Source organism: Oreochromis niloticus, linkage group LG5, assembly GCF_001858045.2.
Source record: "Oreochromis niloticus isolate F11D_XX linkage group LG5, O_niloticus_UMD_NMBU, whole genome shotgun sequence".
Classification (NCBI taxonomy): Eukaryota; Metazoa; Chordata; class Actinopteri; order Cichliformes; family Cichlidae; genus Oreochromis; species Oreochromis niloticus.
The window spans coordinates 35,047,475-35,063,730 of record NC_031970.2 but is presented as its reverse complement, the minus strand read 5'-3'; the positions used below and the strand labels follow the sequence as shown (position 1 = coordinate 35,063,730).

General features: G+C 39.4%; 1 protein-coding gene across 5 annotated transcripts in view; it reads right to left on the bottom strand.

Moving 5' to 3' along the window:
- LOC100708976 (calcium-dependent secretion activator 1) overlaps positions 1 to 16,256 on the bottom strand; it is a 331,413-nt gene that overhangs the window by 110,743 nt on the left and 204,414 nt on the right. For 2 of the 5 annotated variants that reach the window (XM_019358540.2, XM_019358543.2), the window contains 6 exons: positions 16,064 to 16,165; positions 15,910 to 15,973; positions 15,271 to 15,394; positions 9,844 to 9,912; positions 1,081 to 1,187; positions 565 to 573 (listed from right to left, as the gene is read on the bottom strand). In XM_019358540.2, the coding sequence (XP_019214085.1) occupies positions 565 to 573; positions 1,081 to 1,187; positions 9,844 to 9,912; positions 15,271 to 15,394; positions 15,910 to 15,973; positions 16,064 to 16,165 (475 nt within the window). The remainder of the gene's footprint in view (positions 1 to 564; positions 574 to 1,080; positions 1,188 to 9,843; positions 9,913 to 15,270; positions 15,395 to 15,909; positions 15,974 to 16,063; positions 16,166 to 16,256) is intronic. The other 3 variants (XM_019358541.2, XM_005452187.4, XM_005452188.4) reach the window with 3 other exon arrangements.

Below are 16,256 nucleotides of genomic sequence, written 5' to 3'. Positions count from 1 at the left end.
TCATATCTTCCATTATGTGTGCTGAAAGGTCCAAAGCAAATTTGTTTAAAAAAAAAGAAGGATGACAAACACCCTCACAAAACTTGGTGGATTTACTGAAAAGAACATGTAAATCTCCATGACAGATGAATTACCGAGTAGGATAAGTAAATGATAAATGACTAAACACAATAAACATGCTGTTATATTCAGGGATGATTTGTGGTAGGCTCTTAGAAAGCAAAGTACATCGTTGGAATATAGGAAAATCTGTTTTTTCACCTTGCTTTCTCCAAACATACTAGCTTAATGCTTTGGACAAATAAACACACTGCCTAAGTACTTGTGTCTGCTCTTCAATAATGAAGCCAAAACTGTTGCAAGCTTTGAATCTAGCAAGCACCTCTACAAGTACTTGACTGGCAGTGACAACAAGCTGAAATGGGTTTTGTGTCATTGTTGAAAAAGGAAATATTAATATTCCTCGACAACAATAGCTGTGTCAATAAGTGCATGCACAGGTTCTACAGGTATATTGAGGGTAGGGTAGGGAATGGGGTATATGGCACCAAGACAATCACATACCTCTTTTCCCTGTTCAAACAATTCCCCGCAAAACAAATAATTGATTGGAATAAAAAGTAGAGAAGCAGTAAGTCAGCTTTGTTTTAGTTACAAAAAAGTGACAAAAATGTAGCTAAACAGCACAGCATACACAGCAGAGTGAAGAGGATTCTCTCAATCCATGTAGTTTAAGGAAAAAGTGAAGATTTTTTTTAGTTCTCCCCTGCTTTTATAAACCTACCTGCACTTTAGAATATGTACTTTGTGGGTTATTGTGCAGATAACATGGAGTATGATGGTTCAAAGCAGGTAGGTAGCAGTGAGAAATTCTGTATTTACATTTAAGTAAAGTTATACAACTACTGACCTTCAGTCAGCAACAAGACAAAAAACGTGTTCAGTTTATCTTTGGAAACAAATGTTGAGGAGCTCTGTAGACCTTATTATTTTAACATTGCATTGGAGACAAATGTGTAAAACGTCTACAATGGTGTATGAAAATGGTGTGGCTATATGCATATGTACCAGCACACTGACCTCAGCATGATGTTCCTCATTCTGCTGAAGCACCTCAATCACCAGCTCAGCCAAACGGATCGTGTCCTCCAGTTTCTTGGCAGGGGTCGCAAGCCTCCCCACATTTTCTGAAGCACAAAAGTCAAAGATCAGTGTGGATACCCTCTAGATGTGATCACAATCTGTTCTTTATTTCAAGAACCTCTATCCATGAAACCCAAAGTGTATCAAACTATGCAGTGCTATAACAGAGCTTTTCCATATTTGCTAATAGTAAATCACCTTTATTCTTAATCAAAGCTATAAATGAAAGTAAAAGTTTGATTAATAATTTATATGAGAAATGAGTCCCCGATAGGAAGGGGACTTGGGTCCTTTTTGTCCAATTGATCTTTCTGACTTCACTTCAATAATTACCAAATGTCGTCTATCCCATTCCTATAAGACTGCTCAAAGACGTCCTACTCTTAATTAATGCTTCAATCTTAAATATAATCAGCCTATAATACAAAGAGTCTTGAGGGAACTGTTGTTATGATTTAGCGCTATGACAATAAAAATGAAGTTCAATAATAGCTTTGTAGGAATTTATTTTAGAAAGCTGCAGGCATCGGCACTATGGCTTAGCACTGAAGAATATAACAGTAAATAAATGATTCAATTTAATTACAGCACATCAATTATGTTGTTTTTTTCCTCAGTGTTGTTTCGAAATCTTTGCATTTTAGCATTTCATTATTTTTGCAATGCAAGTTATTCAATTTATTTATTCATTAATTTTAAAGACTTGTGCAGACTTCCATAGACAGCCATTTGTACACACACATAGCCAAAGTTTCATAGTTTCAAAGTTTCATTTGTTCAAGTATGAAAAGATTCAAGTACGAAGACTGACTTTTGAGTGTAATTTGTGTATGTATGTTTATGCACAGATTTGTGCATAAATTGGACAAACACTCTATTAGTACAGGACAGGTCAGCCAAGCCTTAGCTCTTATGTCGTCAGTCCTATATAAATACTTTGGAAACCTGCTACTTTCTGACTTTGTCTTTCTACAAAATTGTTTAGGTTTCTTAAGTCAGACTTTCTCGCAGATTGCATGCAGATTGCGGACACCTACTGGTTCAGAATAATTATGATTTAAAAACATATGCAAAACAGAAATAGGCACATGCTTAATAAATCAAATAATTTTGCATACACAATTGTTTTTTGCACAGGGTAAGAACAGTTCCACAGACATATTGGTAAATGAAGTCCAATGATCCCAAACACACTAACAGAATGGCTGAAAAAGAAAAGAACAAATATAATGGGATGGCCCAGTCAAAAGTCTGCAGACCTCATTGTTTCCAACCAGCTGAGATTATTCATCCTAAGCCATTAACCAGTCTTTGATCGTCAGTGGTTTTAGTCCTCTCAGTTCACTGCTGCTGTAGATCCTCAGTAACATCTCTTAATCAAATCAAAGCTCACACCAGAAATCTACAACAGCTTGGCCAGTGTTAACTTCCAGTCTTTTCTTCTGCAGACCTCCCTCCTCTGCACTGGTTGGCCATCTAAAGTTGGTTAATAACATGATTATAATTAACCGTCATGATTTTTCCCTCAACTTTCTTTATTAATCTTTTTAAAACAGCCATCAGGTTGTTTGAGTGCTTTTCATTTTAAAACAATTTGTCAAAGGCATCTTTGTGTCATCTTTGTAAACAATGTCATTTAGTTTAACTAATTAAGATGTTTTCATGGAAATCTTAAATGTTTAGCATATAGAAAAAGATGATATGTTACTCAGCACTGTAATTCTGCCCAGAACGAACACATGTCACAGAAACTGCTTTAACTTGAGAATGTCACCGACTCCGCTCAGACCATGTGCTGGTAGAGTCGTGGCTCAGCTATGAACAACACAGCAAGCTGAGATAGCATGACCTGCATAAGTTCCAGCAGACTAATATGGCTGAAACCTTCTGCAAAGTGGACCTTCTGTTCTGCCTCAGAGGAAAGGTTTAGGATGTAGTAAGGCCTATCAAAGGAACAATTGCTTACTTTTGTTATATATTTTATAATAAGGCCAGTAAGTTAAGAGGTTTGTAGTTTTCCAAGCATGTTTTTAAACATGAATTATGTGCCCCTGTACAGACACAGCCTCTTAGCCGCTGAATGGTGCTGGTTAATAGGGACATTTAGCAGCAAAGGGCCTCCCCTCCTGTAGAATCCTCTCTGCCTCCTGAATTTGGGGTGATACTACACATCCTTTGTTCTCGGTGTATCAGCTGTTACCATCAGAGAGGAGGCATTCTTTGTTTTGCTTCAGAAAAAATAGACTTAAGTTCTCATTTGTTCCTGTGACTGTTAATTTTTAAAATTCTGTTTTGTGACTTTGTGGTTTTTGGGTGTATGTGTTATGTGTGTCATTTATGCTGCTGGCCTCAAGGCAAATTCCCCCTTGGGGATAATATAGTCGATCTTGATCTCTTAGAACTGCTGCTCCGAGCCACTGGAGTCCCCCCCTTCATCTCCTGGGGCCTATCTACTTTCCACTATGAACATGCCTTTTTCACTCAGTTGCAGAATGTCACTAATGCTGGGCATACACTGTTCGTTTTTGGCCCATTTTGAGCCAATTTTTCAGTCGTAGGACCGTTTTGGGGAACGGCCCGAGTTTCACCTTAATCGTGTGTCGTGCATCGTGCAGTATACATGGGGTAACGAGAAGCGATTAACACCTCACGACCAGCTCCCGATCATCAATCGTTTGGTCGTAAGAAAATCAAACCTCTCCGAAATCCTGTCGGCCGCAGCCTCTCACACTGCGCAGTCGCAAAGACAGAAATGAAAGTGAAAAGACGGAGCAGCACGGCAGTGCAGCGTGTGAGGTGAACACAAGCGATGGAGGGACAACTTGTAGAACTTTGGCAAGCTCATCTGAGCCTTTTCGATGTGGCCTCACAACATTATCATTAACACAACAACCTTGAAAATAGTTGGATTTACATTGCTGCTCAATCACAGCTGCCTGATTAATGTTTTTCATTAGCAATTTAGCAAAGTTGATGGTGGTGGTGTGTGTGTGTGTGTGAGTGAAAGACAGAGAGGGAGAGCGAGAGACAGATTTTGTGTTATAACCTTCATGTTAGGGACGCACAGTGTGAGCACTCAGGTCGCATCAGAGCATCGGGCCGTATAGTGTGAGACCCTGCATCGTGACCTATGAACTTATAACCCCTGTGATTCAATTGTACAGTTTGAGCAGGAGCTGAATAACGTGACTGAAAAAAATCGCACAGTGTCTGCCCAGCTTAAGACACTCTTCACAAAAACATTGACTAGTTTCAAACAGTTTTGATAACTTTCATTATTAAATATCTTCACTTATTGAAATATAAAAACCTTGTTTTGAAAATGTAAAACAGATTTGAATTGGACTATTTAGACATTGTAAATCAAGCATTTCATCATTCATCCATCTCAATCTAAACTAATGAAGCATTCATTGTAATGTCAGAGAGTTTGCAGATGTCTTAACACCATTTTTATTAACATATTCTTGGTCGCATACTTTAACTGTAATGACAAAGATGCGCAACAGCTGAACAATAAGCACTCAGATGAGTTGTGTTGTGTTTACATTTCTAAACCATAAAAGTCAGTCCAACCCAAATAAATGGGTAGGACTGCGCCAGGATACCGGTCCATACTGGTCCGTTGAGGCCTGGGATAAGAATGACAGTGCTGTTGGATAAAAGAGTGCCAGTGGAAACTGTGCTACTGTCGGCTAAGAACATGCATTGCATATTTAGATTCAGCAAGAGAGAAGGAAAGGTGGGATTTGAAGGTAATAATAGCGGCTTCACATCTAAAGACTATGACTGGTAAAGGGAGTGAGCTGGCTGATGTATTGGAGAGAACAACAGTAGATATATTGTGTGTGCTGGAGACCGGGTGGAAGGCCAGGAGCACTGGAGATGAATTCAAACTGTTCTATTATAGATACCAAAATTGAGTATGAGTAATGTTGAAGCAAGAGTATGGGGAGAGTGTTGTGGAGGAGATTAGAATGTCAGAAAGGATCATGAGTTTGAAGCTGGGAATCAAAGGGGTAATGTTGAATAGTGTCAGCGCTTATGCCCCACAAGTTGGATGTCAAAAGAGAGAGAGGAATTCTGGAGTATGCTGGATGAAGTGGTAGAGCATGTTCTCAGGGGGGGAAGATTGGTGATTGGAGGAGATTTTAATGGACATTTGGGTGAAGGGAACAGATGTGATGATGAGCTGTTGGTAAGTATTGTGTTAAGGGGAGCAATGCAGAAAGACAAACAGTAATGGATTTTGCAAAAAAGGATGAAAATAGCTTTGACAAACACGTACTGCAGGATAGAGAAAAAAAAACATCAGATGCTATTTAAGGTATTAAACGGAAAGTGAGGATGAACCAAGGATTTTGAATTTGAAGAAGGAAGACTATTGTACAGAGTTCAAGGAGTTGAGAAAGCCTCTGGGTGGTAGGGAAGAGTTACCAGATGCCTGGTACAGCTGAAGTGGTGAGGGAAACTGCCAAAGAGTTGTTTGGTGTATCCTCTGGAAATATAAGTGCAGTAAAGTATTCAAAGGAGGATGTTAGCAAAGAATTGGTGGGATAATCAAAGGAAAAGATTTATGATGAGTTGTTTGTGTGGCCAAACACTAAGGAAAATAAAAAGGGCTATTATCAATTGACAGGGCAGAGAGATTGAGGTGGGCAGGGTGGTTAATGACAGACATGGATACATACTAATGTGTAAAAAGAATGTGTTGAAGATGGAAGGAGGACTTTGAGGAGGTGATGATTGCAGAACATGAGAGCAGAAAACAGATGGAGGACAGCTAGTGAATCAGGAAGTGCAGAAGATTAGCAAGAAGGAAGTGGGGGTAGCTGCGAAGAGGATGAAGGATGGAAAAGTGGCTGACAGATGACATACATGGATATTTAGAGAGAAGGCAGTGGACTGCTTAACCATATTGTTTAACACATCTTGTAGGGTGACAAGATGCCTGAGGAATTGAGGAGAAATGTACAAATACCGATGTTAAAGAACAGCAGTGATATGGAGAGCTGTAGGAACTACAGAAGGATAAAGTTCATGAGCCATACCATGATGCTATGGGAAGAGTTGTTGGAGCTAACCTAAGAAAACAGGTGATAATCAGTGAGAAGCGTATGGGTTAATGCTGAGAAAGAGCATTAGAGATGCAATATTTGCCCTGAAAATGTTGATGGAGAAGAAAAGGAAAAGTCAGAAGGACTTCACTGTGTCTTTGGGGATCTATAGAAAGCAGTGCAAAAACAGGAACTGTGACACTGCATGAGAAAGTCAGGAATAGGTGAGAAAGACGTGTATGAGGACTGCAAAATAATGATGAGGTATGCAGTAGGAAGAACAGATGGGATTAAGGTGGGGGTCAGGGATCAGCTCTGCAGCCCTTCATGTTTGTCATGGTGATGGACAGGTTGACAGATGAGGTTAGCAGGAGTGTCCATGAACTATGATGTTAATTGTGATGTGTAGTGAGAGTAGGGAGCAGGTGGAAGAGTGCTTGGAAAGGTAGAGGTATGCTCTGGAGAGAAGAGGAATGGAAGAAGCAAGACCAGGATATGTGAATGAGAGGGAGAAATGTGGAAAGATCAACACACAAGTAGTAAAGAAAGTGAAAGTAGATGAGTTTAAATAGCTGTGACCAACAATCCAAAGTAATGGACAGTCGAGATAAAAACAAATAGAATGCAGGCAGGTGAAGTGCTTGGAGACACGGTGGTCTTCAGGGTGACTTCAGTCAGTGATTTTACTAAGGTACACCTTAACAAGCTGCGCAAATAACGCATATTCCTCAGGAGAGAATCTACTTAAAACATGCTGACACATTTTAAGTAGATTATTTATTATTATGTAACTTGGTTAATCAGCAGTGAGCTCCCAGCAACCCTTGCTGTTGACCTTGATCATCATTTCTTCATTTGGCCTCTTTGCATCACCACTGTCTATTTTAAATCGAGCAAATGCGTTTGAAGACACACTTCAGTCACATCTTAAAGAATGAATTAGAAAATTATCTGTTACATGGGCACATTAATGTTTGATTAATGATTAATGATTAATGTTTTAAGTCAGGCTTGAAAAATTGAAAACTTGTTGACCTTAAAATATAAAATATACTAACAGAAAGCAATTGTTCCCTCATTTCTCACTCATTGCAATGACTCCTGAGCTTACTAGTGGTGTGAAACATCTTAAAATGACTGTCTTTGTTTAGCACACAGTTCCTTTTCTTCTGTCGTGCTTTCCTGATAAATATTTCATTATTTGATTTTTGTACCATTTCAGCTGAGGCAATCCATAATCTTGCTCCACAGTATCTCTATGAACTTCTGCATGTCAAAAGACCCATTCATACTGTCCGACATCTTTAACAGTGACTCTCTCTCCACTTTCAAATTCCATCTCAAAATGCACCTCTTTAAACTCATTACAAATTTACAGGTGGAAGATGATTTTTGCTTTTTCTTATGGATTTTAATGCTTCTGTGTAAGGTGACTGTTTTGCAAGGCACCTAAAATAATATTTATTATTTAATATTTTTATTTAACTGGCACTTACTGGATGTTTTCTCTATCTCAAAGCATTCTTTGGTGTGGGAGATTGTGCACCCCTGCCTACTCACTACTATGTGAAAGGGTTATCTCCAAAGCTGAAGAAGTTATTATCAAAAAGAGAAAGTGAGTGCGGACTGTCCCATCATTTGAAAACACTGCAACAGTTTTAATATAAACATTGCAAATCCCAGTTTGTTTGTTTTTGTTTCCCTTTTTTACATAAATTAACCTCCTCGATGAATGAACAACATAAAATCAATCATAGTTTTATTTCTAGTCCTGCCAGAGATTTCCACGCTGACATCGTTGCTTGAAATGACAAAAGGTTTCGACCTACAGGAGCAGGAGTTGTCTTGTGTTAATGAACAAAATATAAACCATTATTTCGTCCAAAACGGCAGGTGAAAACAAAATCTAGCCAACTCACTACTTAGGCAGCAAACAGTGCAAACAGAAAACAATATGACACAGCAAAGACCTAAGACAAATGAAGGGGTTAAATACACACATTAGGGAAATGGATTCAGGAGGATGAGGAGAGACAGCTGAAACAAACCCATGATGACGAGACAAGGAAAGTGAACTAAATCCGGTCTTTAAGTCTCACGTCACTGGCCGTGTCTGGGCTCAAACTCCGCTGCAGGTCCATATATCAAACGATCACTGTGGCATTACTGAGAGTTGAAAAACTGTCTAAAGTCTTTCATCTTTAATAAAATGATCAGCGTTCTTCTCTACCAGGTGTAACAATTGAGTTTAACATCCAGGCATCCATGAAAACGGAATTTAGGACATTTAACAGCGTTAGAAGTTAGCAGGAAGTTAGCTCGCTAGCTTCTATCTAAATACAATATAGCATGTCCTGACTGCGGGGTTTTGGAAAAAAATTCAAACGTACAGCTCTGCTATAACTTCCAACATAAATGAAGACAGAAAACTAAACAGCAGTGACGTTTGTAGGGTTACTGAAGTTTGGCTAGCTGGTATATAATGATGTGCTACGTGACCGCTAGCGACACAGCTATGTTAGCATAACATAAACAAGCTAACTTTTTTTCCACTCGATAAAAGTTAACGTGAGTGTTCTCGGTGGTCAGGAACAAATGTAATCGCATGGCAGGATGCTGTAAAAGGACCAAACTTCAGCCAGGAGAACAACTGAGATAATCCATCCACAATACGAGGTTAGTCATTCATATACTGCTGCATGGGCTGTGCTGTAGTTACATCTAAGGGTTTAAAAACTGAGCTTAAATAAATGATTAGCAGTAATAAAAGCCGAGGGAGGTCAACAGTGATCACTGACTGTTTTAGGAGCTTTTTGAGATTAAATAGAAGAAAATACAAAACATTAAACATGTTAACAACACAAAAGCCATATTAAACGCAGACTACTTTAGGCCTGGAAGTAGGATTTGTCACGTCATCACTTCAAGACCGGATACTAGATACAAAGGAAAAAGACTATTACAATAAAACTGGAAATAATCAAAACACTGAGACAATGACACTAATATAGATATGAAACAGAAAACAGCACTAACAAAAAAATAAAACCTTATACACAATATTAAAAAGGAAAATATTAACTTAAACCCATTCGACAAGACCAATAACTCAGACTAAAGAGAATGATCAAGAATACACAAGCTAGCTAAGAACCCAACAGAGCATTAAATGATAATGAAGAATGCAAAAGTCGAAACCTGAAAAAGTCCATAATGATGACTCACTCACATTACCTTTCTTCCTTATTCTTCCTGACACTTAGTTTGAAATTCACCAGATTGTCTTGACCAGAACTGACAAGATACACTTTTAAAAACAGCTAGATTTGGGGGTCTTCCTTGCCTGAACCATGGCCTTAAGAACTTATTTTACTTAATTTACACATAAGCAAAGTAAAAATGCATTCAAATTGCAGACAGACAGAACTGGTGGTTTCAGGCAGTACAGAAAAGAAGATTACAGAAAGACTAGAAAGTATTTTAGTGATAAACAAGGGCTTGGAGCACAGTGTAACAATCAGTGTTACAGACCAAAACAACGACAGAGATGACAAAAATTTGAGGTTGCTTCTGGTGGTTTACGTGCATACTGACTGTAACAAGAAGAAAAAAAAAAATTGAGGCTGGGGAGGAAGGTACTCACGAATCGTTAAATCCATCACTTGAGAGGCCAAGCAGAAGACAGGATGCTCATACATCTCTCTCTTTTTCCCTATAGAGAAAGAGGCAGGATACCGAGGCATGCGAAAGGCCAGGGTCAGAACGAACGAGCATAATGGTCACTAGGGTTTGACTAATAGAAAGTTTTTTGCTACCACTACCTCACAAGAAACAAGAAAATCAGAACTTTAACCACACATTATATTAAAAGGTACAATGTGTATCATTGTGAAATTTGTACATGAAACTATGTTTAGGAGATTTTAAGAGGTTAAAAGCTTTAAGGGACTTCCTGTAGTTTTGTTTTGCAAATTGATTTCATTTTTTATGTGCTTATAATATAAATATAAATAATATAAATGGGTAGCAAGGTGGTGAAGTGGATTGAACATGTCCATTGCATGTGCAAATTTCCTCCCACAGCTCTTGTTAGGCAGTTCTAAATGGACTGAAGGTGTGCATGGCTGCTTGTCTTTCTGTATTGAAGTATCTGTATGACTGCAATGAACTGATGATCTTTCAGGCTTTGCCAAGCCTCAGATGTCAGCAGGAATAAGTTCTCTATCATATCGACACTGTCTCTCCACTCCATGTGGATACTTCTTTATGACACTCAGCTAGTCCCGGTCACACCCTACCGCTTACATATAAAATAACGTTTGATCGCCACTTGAGAGGGAGCGTGTGTGACAGTTTATGTGTGTAGTACTTGTCTGGTACTGTGTGATGGTGTTTTGTGTGTGTAGCTGTTGTGTCCGCTCTGTTGGGAGCCTTTTTCGGCAGCCTCCCTGGATGCTGCCATCCCCTAGCGCCTAACAAAAAGCGCCTAGCACCTAACTGTTCCCATGGCGTATTGCCTGGAGTCTCGTGGGTTCACACGGCCAGGGGTCCTCGCTGCGGCTCTCACCGAGCAAGTGAGTTTTTCCAGCCATTGTAGGTGTCCGGCTCTTCCCCCAGTTTAATTGTTGCCCACACGCTTATTGCACGGGGTTAATGCACCAGTCAGACCTCGCTGTGTCTGATATATCAGCTTGCCTGGGAGAGTTCTTCAGCCTGCACCGCGAACTTCCAGTCTGGCATATTTCCCCCGTGTCATGGGTTTTACGCGACCAGTGGGGCCCCACTCGCTAGGTCTGTGAGCTAAAGATTCCTGTCTGTAAGCGAGTGCCTCACTTTGCGAGTTCACTCTTGCCACTCCCTTACCACCCCTGTGTTACACCAGAGTATTGCGGCCCCATAACGTGCCATAAATCTGCTGAGTGCAGTATTTCCATGCCATTGGAGGATGGGCATGATAGATGCTAGATAGATTGATAGATTTTATGCCTCAGCTCTCAACATGCCATACTAGCCAGGGAAACTCCACAGTACTGCTTAGACTGTTTTATTTTGGCAGCACGGACCCCCCCACAAACTAAGTGGGGAGGCTTCACTCCGTCCTCTCCTCTGACGAGTCCCACCTATCCCCTGGAGATAGAGGCCTTTCGCAGACGTGACACCTGCACACAGGGGAGACAGGAGAGGATGTGGAGCCAAGGGTCAGCCATCCTTCAGCTGGCCCCCTCCCCCCTGACATCTTTTTGGGGCTGCACCTGAAATTCAAAAGGGCAGGCTGGAACCATCTCAGGTGACAGCTTTTATTGGGCATGTTTCTGAACTTCGTCAGAGGCTCAGAATTAGGTCTTTTGTGCATGCCTAGACCACTTCAGCCTCCACTCTCTACTGAGCCGGGGGCTGTGCCTCTGCCTCATGGGTCTGATGGCTGCCACTGTTCAGGTGAGTGGGTGCTGTCCAAAGGGCTGTGGAGTTATTGGCCGCTGGACCATCCCTGGGTGCCTGGGGCAGTTGAGGCATTTTCTGCAGGCCACTGATGTGAACTTTTCTGATAAAATAATTAGAAACAGACTTCATGAGGGTAGCCCATTAGATATCAGGTTGAAATCCTTGGAACGTTTGTCAGACCCAATGCTGCTGCACTGAGTCCTAGGTTGCTCCTGGTGCATGACATGCGCATGTATCATATGGGAAGAGCATGCATGCATGTAGTTTTAGGAGGATGAAGGAACTGATACCATAGACTGGCCCCCAAGCTTGCCAGACCAAAATCCAATAGAAGACCCCTAACACACTATATTTTCAGTCCATCCAGTACCACCAGGTTGCATCTGAGACTCTCCAGGACCACAATCTGTTGTCTCATTAGGAGTATGCCTTCTCATCAGGAGCAAGTACATGTTGGTCATTCAAACAACTGAGTCTCGCTTTAAGTTGCTACATGAACTTTCAGCAACATGGACTAGTCTGCCGCATGACTTTTTTTGGTTGATTTATGAGTGTCTTTGAAATGAGCCTTTTGTAGGATGATAATTTGCATTTCCATATGTAGCATTATGTAATTTTTCCACTGAAATCTAATTTGTTTTCAAAGCATTTCTTAAATTTTTTTGAGCAGTATTCTACTGTATCATAGGGCATTTTCACACCTGTAGTTCATTTAGGCTACATCCACACTACCCCGGATAGATTTGAAAACGGCGTTTTCATCTGAAAACGCTCCGCGTCCACACTATCGTTTTCAGTCATTTTCACAGAGCTGTGCGTCCACATTGAAATGACAAAAACACGCTTATGTTCCAGTCCTGCGCATGTGCAAAAGCGAGTGAGAATTAAAGAATTTGAAGAAAAGCTGTCTGGAGCATGTACAAACTGATATTAATCTTTTTTAGGGCTGTCAAAATTGAGAGCAAACAAAACAACCACTGTATAATACACTCCGCTATCTTTGTTTAATTGGTCACATGACTGCATCACATGACTAAAATGCGCCATCGTTTTAGAAAGTCTGTGTTTTCAAGCATCCACACTGCGACGGGACAGCTGTGTTTTGAAATGTATGCGTTTTTGAGAGCATTTCCAAAACGCTGTGTTTTTCCTTGAGGAAAGCAGCGTCTCAATGTGGACGGGAGGCCAAAACGGAGAGAAAATGATGCGTTTTCAAACAAAAACGCATTAGTGTGGACGTAGCCTTACTCTGGTCTGAATCAGTTGATGAGGTTGTAGTCAGTTTTAACTTTTCCCCATATTTGGGTTTGTTTTAACTCAGAGAAAAATCCAAATGAGTCAAAATGCGTCATTACAAACCACGTGAGAAGATTTCAGTCTGCTTATTCACCAGATGTATCTGGAGTGGAAGCAACAAAAATAAATGCAGGAAAAAGGTCTTGTATTCTATTTGAACACAAATTTACATTCATTTCACAGGTAGTTACTAGCCTATACAGACCTTTGCACATCTAAAATACCTTGTGTTGTAGTGTGTGTGGAGTATGCACCCGAAATATAAACACTAAAAACAGTACGATGCGACAAAGAACTAAGGAAACTGAGGGCTTGAACACACACGAGGTAATCAGGGAGATGGAACACACCAGGGAACACATCTGAACTAAATCAAGGAAATGAGACAGAGGGAAGAAAAACTAAAAATAATGCATTTAGGACAAAGACTAACAATATAAATCAGGAAACAAACACTGACTAAGACTACGACACATAAACTGGACATAGACAAAAAGTAAACCACATAAGGATCATGAAACCTTGCCACATTCTCGAATACAAAGCATATGTACAGGAACCTTTTTTTTTTTTTAGTTCAAACTGGTTACAACTGGTTGTTGTACATTGTAAACCAACTCCTCTGGTGTTCATTTGGAACCGTGCCGAGACCACCTTCTCCAGAGTGCAGTTGTTTTGGTCCAAGTGCAATTACTGTGTTCATATCTGCCCAAGCGAATCACACCAAAGGGCAAACACAAACCAGAGTTAATTTGAATGAATTACACACCGCATGTGTGAAAACACCCTTAAATTTAAATCAGTTAATTCCTTGTCTTACGTGTATTACATGCATGTATTCAAACATGCCAGTATGAGTCTGTTAGAGTTAAATGTCATGTACAAAAAAAATAATGATATCTGTTCCTGAAACAGAGAAAATATTGGTGCTGTATATGTAAAGTCTATTTCAGAAGAAAAAAAAAGCTATAATGAATATCAATAAATATTAAATGGTTACAGTTACAGTTACATTGCATTAGGCTTTGGCATAAAAAACAACAACAAAAAGCTTCAATAACTATGTAATACATAAAAAATTCAGGCCTTCATGACAAAATGAAGGATAAGATAAGAAGACTCAAAAAGTTACTTGGTTGAGTGACGAAACATATGTTATGTCACGATAAACAGAATCAACTTTTTGGGACATAGCAGCTTACTAGCAGCTAACTTTGGTTTGGACTACATCTATAATCCTAATGTCAAAGGTTTAGGGTCACACATATAGTAAGTGAAAAAGATATCAAATTTACATATTCACATGTCGAATCTGAAGATTTATCACACATTAAAAGAGGTTCATGTTCTAACACAGTTAATGAGTCACTGTTTTAGGGGCCCACAGAATGCTTGTGGCTAGTAAAGAAAACTTAGATGAGGCAAGAAACAAAAATGAAATAAAATCCTGGCACAAGGGACAGTCTCGTCATGTCTTACTGGCCCACCTGCTTTAAAACAGAGGTTAAATAAAAGTGGAAAAGGCCAATAGATAAGGAAAACAGAAGAGTTAGTGTGGAAGTCATCAGAACACAATATAACCCAGAACAGGAAACAAGGAGAATCTTCTCAGTTACTAGGCAAGTCAAAGGTAAACCAGGACTCGGCTGAACAAGAAGCTGAAGCATGGTGGAAGAAGTCAGCAAGACAGAATTGAATGCATTTTTACTGTAATTATCATAGTTTTAAAAAAAGATGAAGAAAAACTAAATGGCTGCTGTCATTTAAAGTACTGGCATGCAGTTTTGCTTGATTTTATCCATCTGAATTCTTCTGCATTTTGCATATAGTGTATTAGACATTATTTGAAATGTTGTTCTAGCATTTCAAATAATGTCTGCAAAATCTATAGAGAAATAGACCCATGACTTTGGTTTGTCACTGTTTGTGTTTATTCATTTGGTGAAAATATTTACTACTTTTGCATTTCAATTTTCTGTGTTTTACAAGCTTACTAACCATTCTCATATACTGTCACCATGATTTTAAATAACCTCCCCACTAATACTAGAAAATCCCCTCAGCACTTCAAATCTTTCCCATCTGGTTCTGCATACCATATTCACTGGCATTTGTTTGGCAAGCTACGCCAGGGGAATTTGGCAAGGTATGCAATGTCTATAACTGTTATGTGTTCTTCATTTGGATATATCTATATGACAGTTCCCATAAGATGGAAATGGACTTTCCAAAAGACAATAAACGTTACAGCAACTACTACCCTTATTATTACAGCTACCTCTAATACTATATCAAGATTGCGTTTGCACAAAGGAGCAGAGTAATAACGTACCTTCCAGTTTTGCATACTCTGACAGACGCTGGTAATTGACCTGAGCTGCCTGCTCCAAACACTTACGGATCACACCTTTGACTTCCTCTTGTGGGACTGGGGTGACAATATCTTTCATTAAAACCTTATACAAAAGACACAGCAAAATTATTGTTATTTATTTATTGTTGCAGTAATTTTAAATAAAAGATGTAAATAAATATTGTAAAAATATATCCTCAGGCTTAAATGACAACATTACTCTATAGCCTCCATATGCCCCATTATTTCTTTAGATTTAGTTGTCCTCATGTTAAGAGTTTTAAGACTTTTAATTATTGTTGTTTCATTTGGTTTTGGCACGGAAATATTATCATTAGTTTCAAGAAAAGATGACAGTTTGAGCTAATGTTTGAAGTTAGTTAGAGAGCAGAATTAAGCAGGTTTCATTTTGCTCTGCATTGTTTGTTATAAAAATTAACTAACTCTTTCCCTCCAGTAAATTAATCCTGACAAAGCTACAAGTAGTAGCAAAATCAACAATGATAAAAAAAATGTGCAGTGCAGTATTGTATGACTGGACGCATAGTCATTCCAAAAGAGCCACCAAAAACAGGTAGGATCAGTCTTATGTTTTATCCTGTGCTACAAATATCTTACCCTTTCAAGAAGGGACAGAGTTGCCTTCAATGCCCCTTCAGGCCTTCCAAATGGAAAACAGTACCTGTTCAGAAAAGAGGTTTGGGGTTTTTTTCAACTTTCAACAGACCAATAGGGCAATGTGTCATTGTGCAGTTGGTGCAATGGGTCCTACCGGAAGTGTGTAATCTGGTTTTCAAGAAGCACCCGTAGCCTCTCCTTGATTTCCTCAAAGCGCTCTTTCTCCTCAACAGTGACTGTGCCGATACCATCGGGCCTGAAACACAGAAGCATTTGAAAAAAATGCACTCAAAGTTTCTATTGAACCTTTCACCACAAATGTCAAAATACCCACATTTTTCACAGAT